This window comes from Mytilus californianus, unplaced genomic scaffold (assembly GCF_021869535.1).
Source record: "Mytilus californianus isolate M0D057914Y unplaced genomic scaffold, xbMytCali1.0.p SCAF_9, whole genome shotgun sequence".
Classification (NCBI taxonomy): domain Eukaryota; kingdom Metazoa; phylum Mollusca; class Bivalvia; order Mytilida; family Mytilidae; genus Mytilus; species Mytilus californianus.
In genome coordinates, this window is record NW_026262745.1 from 32,552,991 (window position 1) to 32,571,664 (window position 18,674).

General features: G+C 32.6%; 2 protein-coding genes across 2 annotated transcripts; one reads left to right on the top strand and one right to left on the bottom strand.

Moving 5' to 3' along the window:
- The first annotated feature begins 1,953 nt into the window (after positions 1 to 1,953).
- Positions 1,954 to 9,837, top strand: LOC127715075 (uncharacterized). Its single transcript, XM_052221101.1, has 2 exons — positions 1,954 to 2,031; positions 7,231 to 9,837. The coding sequence occupies exons 1-2, from the start codon at positions 2,002 to 2,004 to the stop codon at positions 9,403 to 9,405; spliced, it is 2,205 nt and encodes a 734-aa protein (XP_052077061.1). The 5' UTR covers positions 1,954 to 2,001; the 3' UTR covers positions 9,406 to 9,837.
- Positions 9,838 to 10,379: 542 nt separating this feature from the next.
- On the bottom strand, positions 10,380 to 13,909 carry LOC127715104 (uncharacterized). The gene is made up of 3 exons (XM_052221148.1): positions 13,683 to 13,909; positions 12,456 to 12,701; positions 10,380 to 11,854 (listed from the first exon to the last, which is right to left on the bottom strand). The coding sequence occupies exons 1-3, from the start codon at positions 13,885 to 13,887 to the stop codon at positions 11,145 to 11,147; spliced, it is 1,161 nt and encodes a 386-aa protein (XP_052077108.1). The 5' UTR covers positions 13,888 to 13,909; the 3' UTR covers positions 10,380 to 11,144.
- Positions 13,910 to 18,674: the final 4,765 nt, after the last annotated feature.

The following is an 18,674-nucleotide window of genomic DNA, read 5'->3' on the forward strand; positions in this document are numbered from 1 at the left end:
TATTATTACATTGGTTGCGATGAATTACCGTGATTTCCCAGTGAAATAAAAACCAATAATTTCACATGTGAAATAAACACGGTTATTTCACTCCTCTGACGTCATTCAACAATAGGTGTTGTCAAGACGTTGTCGATGACGTCGCACCAAAGCAAATTATGAATGCGTAGAAAAAGCTATAGTCCCTTACATTTTCTACTTTATTTCCATTTAAATGCCCTCTGTCAATGTAATAAAAAGAATAACAAATCAAAGAGTTCAAATATCGAAAAATATTCAACTCGTGACCGAACAACACTGATAATTAACTCCTGCGCTACGCGCATTCGTGAATTAATGTGTTGTTCGGTCACTCGTTAAATATTTTTCTATATTTGAATTCTTCGATTAGTTATTCTATAAATGTTTATGTAGGTCCTGAAATATTTATAGAATAACTAATCGAAGAATTCAAATAGAGAAAAATATTCAACGAGTGACCGAACAACACATTAATTCACGAATGCGCGTAGCGCATGAGTTAATTATCAGTGATGTTCGGTCACGAGTTGAATATTTTTCGATATTTGAATTCTTTGATTAGTTATTCTTTTTATTACATTGGCAAATGGCTTTTTTTAATGAAATTAATGTAGAAAATGTAAGGAACTATATTTTTTTTCTACGCATTCACAATTTGTTTTGATCCGACGTTATCGACGTCTTGACAACGCCTATTGTTGTATGACGCCAGAGAGTGAAATAACCACGTTTATTTCACATGTGAAATTATCGGTTTTTATTTGACTGGGAAATCAATGTAATTCAATGCTACCAATGTAATAATTCAAGATAATTTTATCTTGAAATTGAACTATGGATAGAGTCTGGGACTATTATACTATTAGTATAATAGTCCAAGATAGAGGTGTTCAACTATTTCAGGACATCCTGAAATCGAATTATGGAGGTCCTGGAATATTTCAGAATATCCTGAAATAAATTTATGGAGTTCCTGGAATATTTCAGAATATCCTGAAATATTTATAGAATAACTAATCGAAGAATTCAAATAGAGAAAAATATTCAACGAGTGACCGAACAACACATTAATTCACGAATGCGCGTAGCGCATGAGTTAATTATCAGTGTTGTTCGGTCACGAGTTGAATATTTTTCGATATTTGAATTCTTTGATTAGTTATTCTTTTTATTACATTGGCAAATGGCTTTTTTTAATGAAATTAATGAAGAAAATGTAAGGAACTATATTTTTTTTCTACGCATTCACAATTAGTTTTGATCCGACGTTATCGACGTCTTGACAACGCCTATTGTTGTATGACGTCAGAGAGTGAAATAACCACGTTTATTTCACATGTGAAATAATCGGTTTTTATTTGACTGGGAAATCAATGTAATTCAATGCTACCAATGTAATAATTCAAGATAATTTTATCTTGAAATCGAACTATGGATAGAGTCTGGGACTATTATACTATTAGTATAATAGTCCAAGATAGAGGTGTTCAACTATTTCAGGACATCCTGAAATCGAATTTTGGAGGTCCTGGAATATTTCAGAATATCCTGAAATAAATTTATGGAGTTCCTGGAATATTTCAGAATATCCTGAAATACGTTTATGGAGGTCCTGAATCATTTATGGATGTCCTGAATTCAAATTATAAAGGTCTTGAAATATTTAAGGAAGTCCTTACCATAGATGTATATACATCTATGTCCTTACTGAATATAATAATATGATAGAAAACAGACTTGTGCATATTTTTGACATACATGTAATGCTATTATAAAAAATGAAAACGGTTTGCAAAAAATATTACTTGAAATAAAAATAAGTTTACTAATAAATAACGTTACGTTTTTTATCTGAAAATATTTTATCATAAATTTAATCAAACCACGTGACATACTAAGAATTACTTCCTTTATTCGGTTTGAGCATATGAAACTAATGACGTAAAGAAACAGGCAAATAACTAACTTATAGATAAGTCTATGGCAGAATCAACCTCAAACTCACTGTTGGTATGTAATATGTTAAACAACTTTATAAAGCTACTTTCATTTTCTTTTGTCTACAATATCTAATATCACACTTCACCTTACATTTAAATTAGTTATCTTTTTCAATGTTCTAACAAGAAAATGTGTGATAATAAACTTTCTAGATAATGATGATAAAACCTTAAAACGACGTGAGCAATTATTGTCACATGGAATGTATAGGATTTTGGTGTCGATCCGAATTTCAACATAGACAAAAAGACCATAACATGTTGGGATTTTTTTAATATCCTTTTCTAAAAATTCACAACCATCTTTTTCTGTGGAATGAACAAACCGTTACAGTATTCTATGACATCAGTATTTTGAGGTTACTGTACCGTTTTTAAACTCAATATGGCATATGTTGGAAAAAAATATCCTGTTGATAATCGTTCATGTCAACAGTTTAATTTTATGTTGTTGTCTTTATGTAAAAAAGAGACGGAAGATATACAGGAAACAAAAAAGAAAAAAAATCCCAAGATAAAACAAGTTGCAGTTCTTTAAAAAAAGAAAAGCAATACGTGAACCCGAGACTGCTGACTGGTCACCAAAAAGTTGTTGCTGAATTTTTGTTTGCTTTTGTTTTGAAATAATTGACTTTGAATAGAATAAGATAAATAGGATGTTCGAGAGGATGTTAAAACACCTTTATTGAAAATATGTAATTGTGTGTAGATTCTTACACAAGTCAATTGAAAGCAATGTTGGATAGTTGTGAATAGAAACGTGGATATATACTGCTACTATTTGAATTTACATTTTAATGATTGACTATTTTATTTATTACTTGGGAGTATGTACTCATGGTAGATGTTGTATAGATCAATTTAAAGTCCAATTTCCATGTGAAGTGAAACCCTGTGGCATGCAACTTATAAGAAGGTTTCGTATATTTTCTTGAGAGTAACAAACCTCATTGGGACCTCTTATATACAGACAATAACTTTGGTCTCATAAACATCTAAAATTTTAAGGATTTCCTGAAGTTACTTAAATCAACACAAATATTCTACAGGAAAACTTGGTTTTTAAGAATATCTTATTTTCAGAAGTTTTATGAATACCTGAACATACTCTAAAAAGAACCAATTTATATAAAAGATATGTAGGTATAAAAAGATATCAGGATCGAATTCTGTACTCCAGACTCGAGTTCAGTCTACAAAAGACTCATCAGTATTGCTCGAATAAAAAAAAGTTAAAAAGGCCAAATAAAGTACGAAGTTGAAAGGAATTGAGGACCCAAAATTTCGAAACAAAGGTTTTGCCGAATGCATCTAAGGTAATCTATTCCTGGGGTAGAAATCCTTAGCATTTCGAAAATGTCAAAGTTTATTATGGGACATTCACTAAAAAAAGAAAAGAGAAACAGCTAGAGGTAAGAATACATTAAGTAATAATCACCATGCTTGATAGTCACATGTCAAGCTCTTATTGCCGTGTCTAAATTTATATAAGAAAAGAGTACACACACTGAAATGTCTCGCCTGCTTTAATGACCATTGATTTTATGTTGATAGTCCTAAATAAAAAGCTTGACTACAAGTATCACATAAACTTAACATGATCCAAGAAAAAAAGGTCAAGTTCAGATAAACCAAACCCGAAATATATACACGTACACCTTACGATCATTCCATACACCAAATATAGTTGACCCATTGCTTATAGTTTCTTAGAAACGAACTTAACTTGGATAGGAAAACTTAACATTGACCTATGAATCATGAAAAGAGATCAGGAACCATGCCAGACAGACATGTACACCTTACAATCAATCTATGCATTAAATATAGTTGACATATTGCTTATAGTATCTAAGAAACGAACTTAACCATGAAAACTTAACATTGACCAATGAACCATACAAATTAGGTCAAGGTCAGATGATACTTGCCAGAAAGACATATACACCTTACAATCATTCCATACACCAAATATAGTTGACCTATTGCATATAGTATTAGAAAAAAAGTTCAAAACACAAAAACTTAACACTGAGCAATGAAACGTGAAAATGAGGTCAAGGTCAGATGGCACCTGCCAGTTGGACATGTACACCTTACAATCATTCCAAAAACCAGTAGCCATATTGCCTATAGTATCTGAGATATGAACTTGACCCCGAAAACTTAACCTTGTTCACTGATCCATGAAATGATGTCGAGGTCAAATGAAAACTGTCTGACAGGCACGAGGACCTTGCAAGGTACGCGCATACTAAATATAGTTATCCTATTACTCATAATAAGAGAGAAATTAACATTACAAACAATCTTAACTTTTTTTCAAGTAGTCACTGAACCATGAAAATGAGGTCAAGGACAATAAACATATGACATCTATATACAAAGAATGAAACATCCAGGTCTTCCACCTTCTAAAATATAAGGATTTTAAGTTGTTAGTTAACGCCGCCGTGGCTGTCGCCGCCGCCGGATCACTATCCCTATGTCGAGCTTTCTGCGACAGAAGTCGCAGGCTCGAAAAAGAGCGAAAATTCACATTCGGGAGTGAAATTAATATTTATGCATGCGCGTGGTTTTTTTGGCGCAAGAAATAGTAATTAGAAAGCATACGGACTGATACTATGAATAAGAATACGCATTTGCGTCATCGCATATTTCAATTTAGGTTCAAATCTAATGTTTAATAGTTGAATTCGGATGTCAAAATGAAGCAAGACGTGTAGGATAGCTGGTCACCGCAATGAATACAATTTTCAAAATCGTACCATATTGCAAAGATTTAGATGCTATAAGGTTGAACTATTAAAAAAAAAAGAATCGATATTTGATAATTAACATACATTCCTGTTAATGAATCATCTTTTCCGAAAATTTAGAATATAATATCAATAAACAAAAACGTCAAGTATTTACTGACATTTTATTTATCAAATCAATCTCTTCTAAAAGTCTAACTTTCCACTATATGAATATATTGCTATACAAAATATAAGTAGAGACTTATAAATCCGTACTAAAACAGTATTACTAGTAAATAATTAACATAGTAATTAAATTATTTCGTGATTATTGTAAAATATTAATTACGCTTTTTGTGAGATGCAAGGATTTAAAATTCTTATGAATTGAAACCATGAAAGTATTTTTTCATTCACTACCGTTTACAATATAGATACTTACTTATGTGTACGCATCCCTGCTTATTGGTGCAGATATGTTGCACATGATTTTCATGAATGTATTCACTGTTCAAACCTGTGAGACATAATACACGTATATACAGCATTTTAAATTATATTCTATCATAGACATAATAGCCATATATTGGCACTCATACCACATCTTCTTATATCTATATATCTATGGCTATGTATATATCTATGATTCTATTTAGGAAAAAATTTAGTCTCAGTTTAAACTTAATAATTTTAATGAATATTCTCTTGATCTGGTAGTATCTATTAATGAAATTAAATATTTTTAACAGAAAAATCTGTTGTTTAATTATTTTTCTGCTTTCCGACCACTGTGTTTTCGACCTAAGATAAATATTTATAACAGAAATATCGTTTTGTTAATTTTCTTCATGCTTTCCGACATTTTCCCAGGCTATGATTAAAATACAAAATATCACGTGATAAACGTTCAGAAATAATCAGTTTATTCTTAACCCGAATAATTCAGTCGTTATAGGTGTCAGACCACCAATTAAAAATCCCTATCTGTTCAACCAAATTTTTCAATTTTCACAGCTTTCTAAATATTTTACTTTTAAGTTTAACTTCATAGAAACCAGGTATATCCTGAATCGTACATGTATCACCCTTCTACATGCCAATTTTCAACATACCTTTAAAATCTGATACGAAAGAAGAGACCTCCCGAACTGAGGTATCACTAAAAATAACCCCTGGTTTTCTGGAAATCTTAAATCAGTATACTACGGAGCGCATTAATCCTCAATGTTTAATGCCAACTCATAGACAAGTAAATTTTGGCTCAAAATGGTCTTAATATATTTCTCTTTCACCAAAAGTTTCATTTCTGCAAATTTGTTGGTTAGTTTAAGTAAACAATGGCATAAAATGCACTATTTTTTGTCCGAGTAGGCCTACATTGGAGGGAGTAATTGGTGGTCTGACACTTCCGCTGATCTACGATTCACAAGTAATAGATCGATTACGGGGAGGAACTGACTTATTCGGGTTAGTTTATTCTAGGACATAATATATTAATAAACTGTTCCCAGATTTATTGTAACAATGCACAACAGCACGCTGTATTAAATACTACACATACAACGCGTACAGGGACCGTCTCAAAGCATGAATTATATATATATAATTGCGTTATCATTTTACTTGATATTTAATAAATTTTCGCATTACTAAAAACACATATGTTTTTTCAAAAGGAAAATAGGTTCTAACATATAAATGATTTTTGACTGCAACTTAGTCTTTATTTTTTTACTATGCGATCTACAAATGAGCTTTGACTGTCGAAATATCCAATGTCACGTGTAGCCTATCCATAGAGGGACCGTATCAAAGACATAGATAACTACCTGTATAAATGATCGAAAATTTTCGAGTGGTTCCGAGAATCTTGTTTCCGGAGATATCCGAATGGCCCATAGACGGGCGTGATCAGGGGGTTCACGCAAAAAACCCGACAACATCATGACTAAAAAGAAAACCACAACGAAAAGACAAACTAATCTACAAAGCACGTCTCGTTTAAACATCCAGGACATTTTCAAATCACAACAATTTTATTAGCCAACCGTAAATCGAAGGTCCCTGAGAGCTACTGCCATCACTTGACCATTATTTGAAATAGACAGCGGGATCATTAACGAGGTATTAATCCATGCAAATCATTAGAATTGATCAATTGATTAAAAGACATTCAAATTTGCATTGCCGATAATAAAGCTCCTACAGTTGCCCAAATTACAATCCTATGGTCTCAGGATCTCGAGAGGTGACTGGGGTATAAAATAAAGTAACCTGGGTTTTTCCCATAAGGCGCATAACTGTATTCAGCCCATACAATAAACAATTCTAGTATAACACATAGGGCATATAGAAATTGTGTAGAAATAAACGGATGCTTGCAATCACGAAACAATTTCAATTAGAGTTTTGCAAACAGATGTTGGTTAAAGCAAAAAGGAACTAACACGGTATATTTTCATTTTTAGACCAATGACACTGAGTTGGAAAGAATATCCGATGTTGTTTCTAATGCAACATTCTTTACAATGGCATCCTGCTGTAAGTCTAAAGGCCAAAAGAATACTATACTTACCTTAGAGTATTTGTTTTATACACGGTATAAAGGAGTAATACGCAGATTTTTCGGTGGTAGTACGGCCGAAGGAACTAACTTGAAAGACAGTGATGTCGACAAAATGATCGTTTTTTCAAATATTACGGCTTGTACGGAAAGAGACCAATCAAAAAATATCAATGGACATGTTTTTATTTTAGATACTTCAGTTTGCCATCCAGGGTTTGCTAGATTGATTCCTGTAAAACTTGATCCAAACATAAAAACAATTTTTAACGATCATGGAAAGACTATTTATGATATGTTGGAAACAATCGAAGGAGATAAAACATTTCTTTCCAGTGATAAAATGGTTGATTTCTGGTTGCATTTCCTGACAAAAACAAAGACAGCAGATACACCAACAGAAACATCCCGTCATGGACCAAGTGCCACTGCGGCTAATACAGACATATACGGCTATATTAAGGAAAAGCTAGGTGCATCAGTGGAACAAGATTTCGCCTTTGGAATATCGTTGTACGAATGGCCAATTGATGGCGACGAGTGGATTGCCAGAGAAAGAAAACATGGATGGCCTTCTCCAGAATTTATTGAAAAAATTACAAAGCTGAAATGTCACGTAGTCGCTGTTGGAGATAAAATGTCACCTACATCGTCATTAGAATGGAGAGTGTCGTTTTTGTTACAAGAAAGGGAGTTGGTATGGAATTTTAACGATACACAGCTTCAATGCTTTATCTTGATGAAAAATATTTTGAAGAAATGTCTACACCCTATCGCACCAGACGAAGTGAGCTCATATCACATGAAAACAATACTACTTTGGCAGTCTGAAAATAATCCTCAATATCTATGGCAACCAAAATATTTACTTCGTTGCACCATGAATTGTCTTCTATTTCTAAAACATTGCATAGAAAACCTTCATCTGGAGCACTATATTGATCGTCGAAAAAATTTGTTCGCGTATAAATTTGAAAATTACATTTTAAAAGAAAATATGATCAAATGCATAGAAGTTATTTCAGACGATATTGTAGTCCATGTTTTGCAGTGTGTCGAGGGTGTTGACCTGTTATCCCCATGGCTAGAGAGTGAAATGGGGGTTGATAATTTTCTGCAGTTATGCAGAGAAAGACTGGATTTTAAAATCACAACAGAATTTGAAACATTCAGATTGCCATTGAAATATTTTCATAAGGGTCAAAGCTTTTTGGGAGTAAATATAGAAACTGTTCTTGCTGACTTTAAGTTACTTTCTGAATATTTTGTAGGCTTTGAAGATCACAAACCGTCCACGGACATCGAAGATAGCTTCATTGAAGCTGTTCGCATGTTTATTAATATTCGAATTGCATTAACACTTTTGGAGACGATCATAGATGTTAAGGATAATACTGTAAAACAGCAAAAACTAGAGAAGTTACAGAAGTTTCTGGATGATAACCAAAATATTGATGCAATATCTGGTAAATTGTATGTAGCTACATACTATCTAAGACTTCAAAATTCTCAAAAAGTGATTTCTATTATTCGGAGTATCCTTGATTCGCCGTCCCAAAACCTACTGTACACTGGTCATTGTTCAAAATATAAGTCAATACACATTGGTAATGGTACTGCAACTCAGCTGAAAGGACTTCCAAATCCTTTTGATCACAAAAAGAAATATCTTTCTACAGCTCAAGATGTAATATTTTCTAGAGCAGACTTATCGTTTGTTCCCCATGCTCTGAAACTCGAATGTATCGTAGGGAGAGCTTTCATGATTCACCCATTAGTGTATATGTTATATCTCGCCGTGATAAGCACCGAGTGTGAACAAGAGGCTTACATGTATGCTTTAGAATCTACAGTGAATAAATGCGAAGGAAGTTTCCATGGTTACAGGCATTTGAACATATTAGGCTGTTGTTATTTCCATATTGGCGACTATAAAAAAGCGTTTGAGTGCTATACAAAGTCATTAACGCAAACTGTTCCGACAGGAAGACAAAACGCTGCACTGTTACATTTAATCATTTTAATGTTTCGTCTGATTAACAATGGATACGGAGATGAATGTATTTATAGACGAAAATGATACAAGATTTGATATAAGAGCTAAAACAAAATAAATATATGACACGAAATAAGGGTTACAATATAATTTGCAGATAGAGAAATATAGAATTTACAGAATACATTTTTACTCAATGATCCATACCACTGCGCTATATTTCCATTTAGGGACATCGGAATCTTTTTTGAGGTTGTGTTAGAATTAATTTGGTTTTTCAATCTTTTGATTCGAACACCACTGGTGATTCTTATGTAAACGAAACGCGCTTCTGACGTGTTAGATGACGTGTTAGATTATATTGTAAGCCAACCCATGTTCACGATATTTTATTTCGCATTCAGCCACTGAGAGCCGACTACGCAACGATTAATTTTCTCGATAGTTTCCTTGCATTAGTTTAAGAAAAGATTCAAGTTTGACATATTCGGGTTATTTATTACTTGCAAAAGTCAGTAAAATAAATCGCTCGCAAAAGTTTGTTTTTTGAAGTAATCCTGGTATTTTTTTTCTGAGTTTTTACAACTATGCACTGTCTATGCCAGTGGACATTTTATTAGCCCGACATGAACTATCATTGATACCTAGCCAGATTTGGTCCATCATGTAGGGATTTGTGGTTTTCAATGCTCTTCAACGTTTTAATTCATGATTGATTTGGTTTTCGAACCTTTAGATTCAAGCGCCTCTTATGAGTTATAAATAAGAAACGTGCGTCTGGCGTACCAAATTATAAGCCTGCTATCCTTGATGAGTTTTTATATAGGAAGAGAAGAAAATCAATCTGTAATTGTACTAAAACACCCTCGGACAAAGTTTACCTTAGAAGACCTGAATGATATATTTGCCCGTTATGTGTTGATGCTCATACAAACGTTTTATGTATATTTTTTATACACAGAAGCACAGAATTACAGTCAAGTGCACCGTAATCGGAATCACATGTATTTCCCAAAGAGTCATTACAGATGAAAATGGTATCGTTAAAACAAAGCAAATAACAAGAAGCGTTTATTTGTATCGATAATATAAAACAATTCATAAACACATATTTCTAATAATTTGATGACCGAGTGACACCAGTGATACAGGAAGTGAATACCCTTCCAGATCACATGAGTATATCCCCGGTTTTTGTTGTTCAGTTTTTAGTTTTCTATGTGATTTATACATAATTTATCAGATAATGTTTTTTTTTAAATATATGTATATTACATCAACAAACATGATGATAAGTATTCCACATTTACAAAATTACAGAATAAATAACAATAACTGCGTTCACTGCGAAGGAATTTCGCTATTCAAATGATTGTGTCTAGTACTGTGACTACCTTGATAAATAGCACAATCTTGTTCTCAAGTTATCCAATACCAATGCCATTGGCCATAGCGTTGAGTGTTAATTTTACGCAGAAATATTCAAAAAGTAACATTTTATAAATGATTGACTAAACACACGGGTAACTATTTTGTAAGACAGAAAAGTTAATTCACTTCACATGTATTCTAACATCAAAAATTGAATCTAGCGTTTCAGAATTCAATCACGCCGTCCGTATAATAGAAATTTTTTACAAATTCTATGTCAGCTTAGTTGAAAGTATACAGAGATTTTATAACTTCCAATCTCGTATTAATACATTAAACATCTAGTACTAGTATTTCAGTCTTATTTGCTCTTTGTCAATAAAAATAAGCGTTTCTATATACATTATATCATGTGAAATAGATAGTTTTTTTTATCCTTGTCAAAAAGACAATCAATCTTTATCATTTTTCTTAGGTTGAACAACCGAAGTACTTGGTTGGTCATCCTCACCGTCATTGCTGTTTCCAATTATAGTTGGTAACAAGTCAACTAATAATACATCTTCAGATCTCTTTTTTTCAAGAACTTGAAATGCGCTATCCATCAGTAGTGATGGCAGTTCATTCGGTTGTTGAATGTCCTTGTCTTGAACCGAGTTTCTGAAAAGAGCTAATATTTTGTTACAATCCTCTTGTTTTACTTGACCGATAACCTTTTGTAATGCCTTATTTTCTAGCTGTGGAATTGTTATATCATTCACTGATGAACTCATTAACCATGTATAGTCTACATTTGGTTCCTTTTTACCTCCTTTTCCATTACCGCCAAAAGGCTCTTTGTTGTTCGTGTTCTCATGATTTTCCAGGACATGTGTATCAGTTTCTTTATTGTTAGGAAAGTTAACTTCCAAGTATCTTTTCACCGACATACCACCATCAGAACTGTCACCAGAAACCTCATTTGTTTTCTCCAATTCAATTTTTTTCTCTTTCTGGCTGTCGCTCTTTTTAAGTTTTATCATGTTGTAATTCAGTTCGGCTATCAAAAATCCTGCAACAACCGTTTTTTCCTCTTTTGTCGTATTTTTTAATTGCTCCTCGGACACAAGTTTGAACATATTCTGTAATGGACTCGCCATCATATTACCATCTTCATTGTTTTCTATAACCGAAACAAAAAAAAGGGTATAATTATACCTTTAAAAAAATATAATTATATAGTTGTAATGAATACATATTAGTTATGTTAGATTCTGCTTATATTAATGAAATAATTTTAAAACTCAAGATACAGAAAACAGATCAATTTGGCTTCTTTCATATAAAAATGAAGAAATATGCATGATTGATTAAAAAAGTATTCGGATTCGTACAAATGTATTAGTTATGGATTTAGACCAGGGTAAACTAAACGGGAGATAATACATTTGCTCAGATTGTTGATTGCGTTATTTCGACTTACAGGTAATTGCTGAAGCATCGTTTATGAAGGCAATATGTGCAAGGACAACATTTTAACGGTTAATAAGTTACATGTAAGGATATTCTTGGTGATATTCAAATATTTTGGCCTCGAGCATCACTGAAGAGACATTTATTGTCGAAATGCGCATCTGGTGCATTAAAATTGATACCGTTTATGTTATTGAATATACATGATATTTACTTCATAATAGTTTATTGAAAGGCTGAGAAGTAGTTTTGAGCGTAGCGTTCACTGAAAGAAAGACAGCCATTTGGAGTAACAGATTAATTAAAAATACCGCTAGGATATATTTTCCTGTCGCCAGTTGCTTCTTTTGTGTCCGCAAATTCGTTTTTGCCTTCTTTCTGACTGTCGCTTTCTTTGGGTTTTGCCATATTGTAGTTCAGTTCGTCTATGAAAGATTTTGCAACAACATTTTCTTCTTCTTTTGCTGTAAGTTTCAACTGCTTGTCGGACTCAATAGATAAAGACACATTCTGTAATTGACTATCGATCACGTTACCCGCTTCCATGGTGTCTTGATCTGGAAGAGAAAAGGAAGTAAAATAGTGCCTTGAAAATATAGAATTGAATAGTTGCAAACAAACAAAATATAATATCAAAGCATATTAGTTTAACTTTATCTCGGTGTTTAACAGCTTAAATTGTGAACAAATCGACCCGGATCATGTTATGGCCTCTCAATTTTGGTTGGAAAGTTCTGTAAGTTGTCTTATCGACGTTTACCTCGTATTTCTTTTATTCGTAGACAAGAACAATTTACGAATATAAAAATATTCATTGAACTTAGTTCTAAAATTTCTGTTATAACTTGGATCCTCGATTATGCTAGCGGTAAATGAATATGTTTCGACGTTTAAATCATGTTGTCAGATGTTACTGATAGGCGATGTCTTACCACAAACAAAGAAATAAGAGATGACGTCGACTTAAAAAGCCAAGTGGAAAATAAAAGAACAAGTTTATTACATCTTCAAAGCGAGCCATCACTTCACCTCCTATTTCATATTAACGTTCTGTAGAATAAATATTGGCATTGAAGGTAATACTGCTTTAATCAATATCGTTGGCATTTGTCTACAAGTTTCATTGCCGATAGATTCAAAAAAAGACATACGACTAAAACAAAATAATGAATAGAATGTATAAAAATAATAATCTTAAACATAAGCATTTGATCTCTGTCAATTTTGGCTTTAATGTAGATATGTAGTTTAGAGATTCTGTAATGTAAGGGATAGTAAATCAAGCAAACTGTTTGTTGTTTGAGTTATTGTTAGTTTGGTGCTAAGTAGTAGATACAACATACATTTTACGCCAAAAATGTATTGAGTTACACCATTATTTATTAATTGCTAGTTTGACCTGACGCTTGACATCAAGGGTGGATTTAGGAAAGTCTGAAACTTAGTCTCACAGCAGGCTAGGCGTTGGCCCTTTATGAAAAGTTGTAAGGATTTGTAGGATGCAACTTCTACAACTCAACCAACACTTATTGGCGTACCTTTTCTGTCACTAATTTCTTCCTTTGGGTTCTTTGATTCAATTCTATTATCTCTCTGACTACCACTTTCTTTGATTTTAAGCATTTTGTAGTTCGGTTCGGTTTTTAAAGGATCTACAGCCACCTTCTTTTCATCTTTTGATGAATGTTCTAACTGCTCTTCGGACTCAAAAGAATTGAACACATCCAGTATTTGACTCGCCATTACAATACTCGTCTCGTCTTTTTTTTTTAGAACTGAAAGAGATAAGGAAGAAAGTTATGCCTCTGAAATAAGTGGATAATTGTATCAAAAGGTTTTTGTTTCACTGGAAACATCATGGTTTATCTAAATCTCGGCGATTTAGGGCTTTCCTGCTAACGGCTGAAAACCATAATTATGATGAACTCCGGATTTGAATATTGGTTGCAGAGTTCAATAATGTTAAACTGTCTAAATGGTGTTTACCTAACATGTATTTTTTTGTTATGCTGCGTTATTTAGAATACATTTTTGATTTTTGCTTTCCAATGTTTTTCTCCCTGAAAACGAAACGTAAATACTTGATATTTTTGGTTACTATACATTTGATTTTTATGTTTTTAAAAGTTTTATTTTTCTGACGACAATTAAGGATTCCAGATGAAAGTTATTCCACTTGTAAATCATTTTGTTTGTTTTTACTACTAATGGTCGGTATCACTGCTAGTGGACTAGACTATTCTACAGATATCTACTTTGTCAAAATTGTCTGCCCATTATACATATGTTGGTTTTCATTCAATAAAAATCTCATCAAAGATACCATAGATAATAATTTGTTACGCCAAACACTTTTCGTCTACATAAGAATCCGCAGTGACGCCCGAATAAAAAAAAGGCCAAATTTGATACGATGTTGAAGAGCAGCATTAAAACCGAAATTTCCAAAAAGTTGTTTCTAATAAGGCTAAGGTAATCTATACCTTGGGGAGGGATGAACCTTAGTGCCTCGAATAATTCAATAAAGCATAATTTTATATACTTTAAGGTCATTACACAACTTGATATTATTGTCTGATAGGTCACTAGGGGGAATTATCAAAAGTTCAATAAAACGCAAAACAAAATATTCCAATGAAATATGATACCATTGAATATGTAGCTAATGCTTTGTGAAGGCATAATTTTTGTTTGTAAATGTACATAGAAATGTGCAATTGTGCTTAAAGTAAGGTTGTAATTCCCTCAGGCAAAATTGACCTTACACAGTTTTGACTCTTTTATCTTGGCCCATTTGAATTTCCTGCTCTAAAACGTTTTATGATTTTGTCTTTCTAATCTTTCATTAACAAGAATAACTGAACGCGGTTATTCTAGAATCTTGATTTGTACACGGAAATCACATCATTTGTCATACTATACTGCTGATTGTTGACTATCAGTATCATAGAGTTCTTACAGCCCAGTAGCCACTGCCAGTGTTTTTTATTTCAGCAAAGGAATGGGTAAAATAATGATTATGTAATTTTTGCTTAAACTTAGATGACAACATCAATTTTGACGGATTAAGTTGTTCTTTTTATACTCATTTGATATTTATATTCTCAAATCTTTTATATTTTGGACATTCCAAACCTATGGTCAAAAGCATTCCTGATGTCATTTATCTTGTTTTTGACATACAATATGTTAAAAGTAGATCAAGAATGTGCATACGGAAAGAAAATCATTTTTGAATTAATGTGTATGAAGATACTGATTTGGATCACTTCGGCTTTTAAATAAATATGCATCTCAGAAACTTATTAATTCGAAAAAGCTAAGCACAGGTAGAGACTATGACCATCTGAATATATTCTTGTTTATATATTAATTGTATTGATTTGCTGGCTCATAGTCTAGTGGTAGATGTACAAAAATCATTTGAAGAGAACCCAATAATATACAAAATATTTAATTCGTTTTACCTCCTCTGTCTGTCACTCCGTCCGTTCGTATGTCCATCACATGAAATGCCGTCAAGTTTTTCATATGATCTAAAGACTATAAAGTCCTGAAATTTGTAACAGTTTCATGTGAACATGTTATATCATGTGATGCGATTTCAGATTCATCGATATCAACTTCCTGGTTACCAATTTCTGACACAAAATCTATCACATGATGGCCTAGTCGCATTTCTATAGGAAACTACTAATAAGAACTTCCCCCAATTTGTTGTGAATCTTCATGTGAACATGCTTTACCGTGTGATATGTTTTCAAATGCACCGCTCATCAACTTCATGTTAATCGGATTCTTAAAGCGGAGGTATCATGAGGGAACAGTAGCTCACAGGTTTATTAATTTGTATCACTGAAAAAAGAGGCGGAAGATACGAAGGCGACATTCTTGATAATTCGAAAAAAAAACTGACAATGTCATGGCTAAAAACGAAAAGTGATGAAGAGACGAACAATTCTCAAAATACTACATAGAAAACTAAAGACTTCGCAATACAAACCCAACAAAAATGGGGATGAAATCAGGTGCTCCGGATGGGTTAGTAGTTCCTGCTCCAAATTAATTTGTTTACACTTTAAGTAATAAATAGTTAGGGTTTTACATAGTAAGTTATCGTTTTGCCCTTAATCCTGCTTCAGTATAGCAGTTCTGCCTGTAATTGTAACTTTAGATAATATTTCACCACCTTTATAGCACTGATTACATCTCTCATATGTTTCATATCTAAAATAGAAAGATTTTCTACGGCAACAAAACCTTGCTTTGTCTACTGATTTACGCAATGAATCGCCTTACATTGATAAATTTGGAATGTGACTTAATATTTAAACGACATTGAATGGATCTTTTGCATGTCGTTGAAATATAAAAATTGGAAATAAGATTATCCTTTACTTTGAAAAGAACATCTTGACCTAAAGCCAAATACATCTTCAAATCCATAATGATTTATGTATGAAAGTCATATAAAGATCTTGGCTGTCTTTCTATTAATTATATGATCAAAAAATGTAAGACTATTCCATTAGTTTTACATTTCAGGGAAAAATATTTGAATATAGGCACAGTGAGTAACTTGCAGTGAGGTGAGAGTTTTTTTTTCTCCGTGTTGAAGGCCTCACTGTGACTTTGAGATGAAGAACAGCAACAAAAGCGCTGTTTCTTTGCTTTTTGTGTGTTTTTTTGCTATGCATATACTGATTTTGTTTCATGGATGAATACCCCATATCCTTTGTTTTTCTATTACATAAACATGATATTATACTTATTTGATATTTAGAATACAGGTTTATAGTACTCAGTTGTATCTGTTATAATGTGACTATAATTGGGAACTATAATTTTGAAAACTTCCACATGACGTCACCTTTATCAGGAGAGCAGACACAGCCATAATTGCTTCTCTTTCTTTTTTTTTTAATTCTATTTGGTATAGTATTAGATACAGTCGGTTTCCAATACACTATTCTAAAAAATATTCTTTATTTTCGAATACGGATGCTTTTAAACTGATCTATATTTTTATTTTTATTTTTTTATTTATAATCGCCTTCCATACGATATAATTTTATTTATTTCGTATACAATTTCTATCGTCATCAAAAGCGCCATTGAAAAAAGAGGACTTGTGGTGTCAATTCGATGTCATAAAAATGTCTAAATTTACGTATTTGACCGCAAAAGGTAATTTCAGGCAGGGGGTTTTGGTCAATATTTAAGAGCAACATCTTACTTAAAACGATATTTTACACGCATTAACATCTATGTAAAATAGATTAAGTAGCAAAATATCCGTTTAGTAAAAGTTGTTGCTCATATGATCTTTATATCAATGACAAAATCTAAAAATTAGGCTATTTTGGCAGTTTGTGCCGTTTTGCACTAAATGTAAGAAGTTTGAATGCTTAATGCTAATGTGTAAGACAAAATTCAATAATAATAATAATGAAGTTCTAAAGACAAGTGTCTTATATAGAAATAAGAAGATGTGGTATGAGTGCCAATGAGACAACTCTCCATCCGAGTCACAATGTGTAAAAAGTAAACAATTATAGGTCAAAGTACGGCCTTCAAAACGGAGCCTTGGCTCACACCGAACAGCAAGCTATAAAGGGCCCCAAAATGACTAGTGAAAAACAATTCAAACAGGAAAACTAACGGTCTAATCTATATAAAAAACGAGAAACGAGAAACACTTATGAACCACATCAACAAACGACAACAACTGAACAACAGGTACTGACTTAGGACAGGTGCAAACAAATGCAGCGCGTTTATACGTTTTAACAGGCGCCAACATTCTAATGCACATCTGAATGATGTTATGTTGTAGATGTATGATACTTTTTGAATTAAGATTTCAATATGCCAAAAAGTGGAACTATTCATAACTCCTCGTTTACTGTTTATAATTGGTTAAACTTGATAATTGGTGTGGCCTTCCAATGTTTAGATTCAAGCGCCATGCAACTAAAATGATGATATGCCTTGAAACATACCATGATGGATAGTTACAATCCTCTGGTACAATCGTATTTAAATAGTATCTTAGTTTGTGTAGATCGACAAGAAGTTTGGATCCTTGTATCGATTGCAGATAGATGTTAGTTATTTAAATATTATAGGTTTCGTGTAGTATTTTGCAGTGGAGCTTCATTTGTAGAGATTTATTTAAAATTAGGTATCAAGTAGAGTGAAAGAAGATCTATAGGAATTTATATAAGACTTAAATGTTTGCATATATGATTGCATGGGTTCTTCTTTAGTAAGTGCTGCGTTGGAATAATGTTTGCATGGTTGAATTTTCAATTCTCTTATCAAGCCAAGAGTAAAATTGCGTACATTCAACATAGTTTTAATATACAGTGGAAAAATTTCCGTAAATAACGATTACAATTTGGCTTCATTATAGACTTCGCTATAAACCTAGCATTCTACAGATTCATTTTCTTCACATTTTTGATAAATATATTAAGAAAATGCATTAACCAGACCTCTCATGAATGTTTTTATTGTTTTGAAATTGT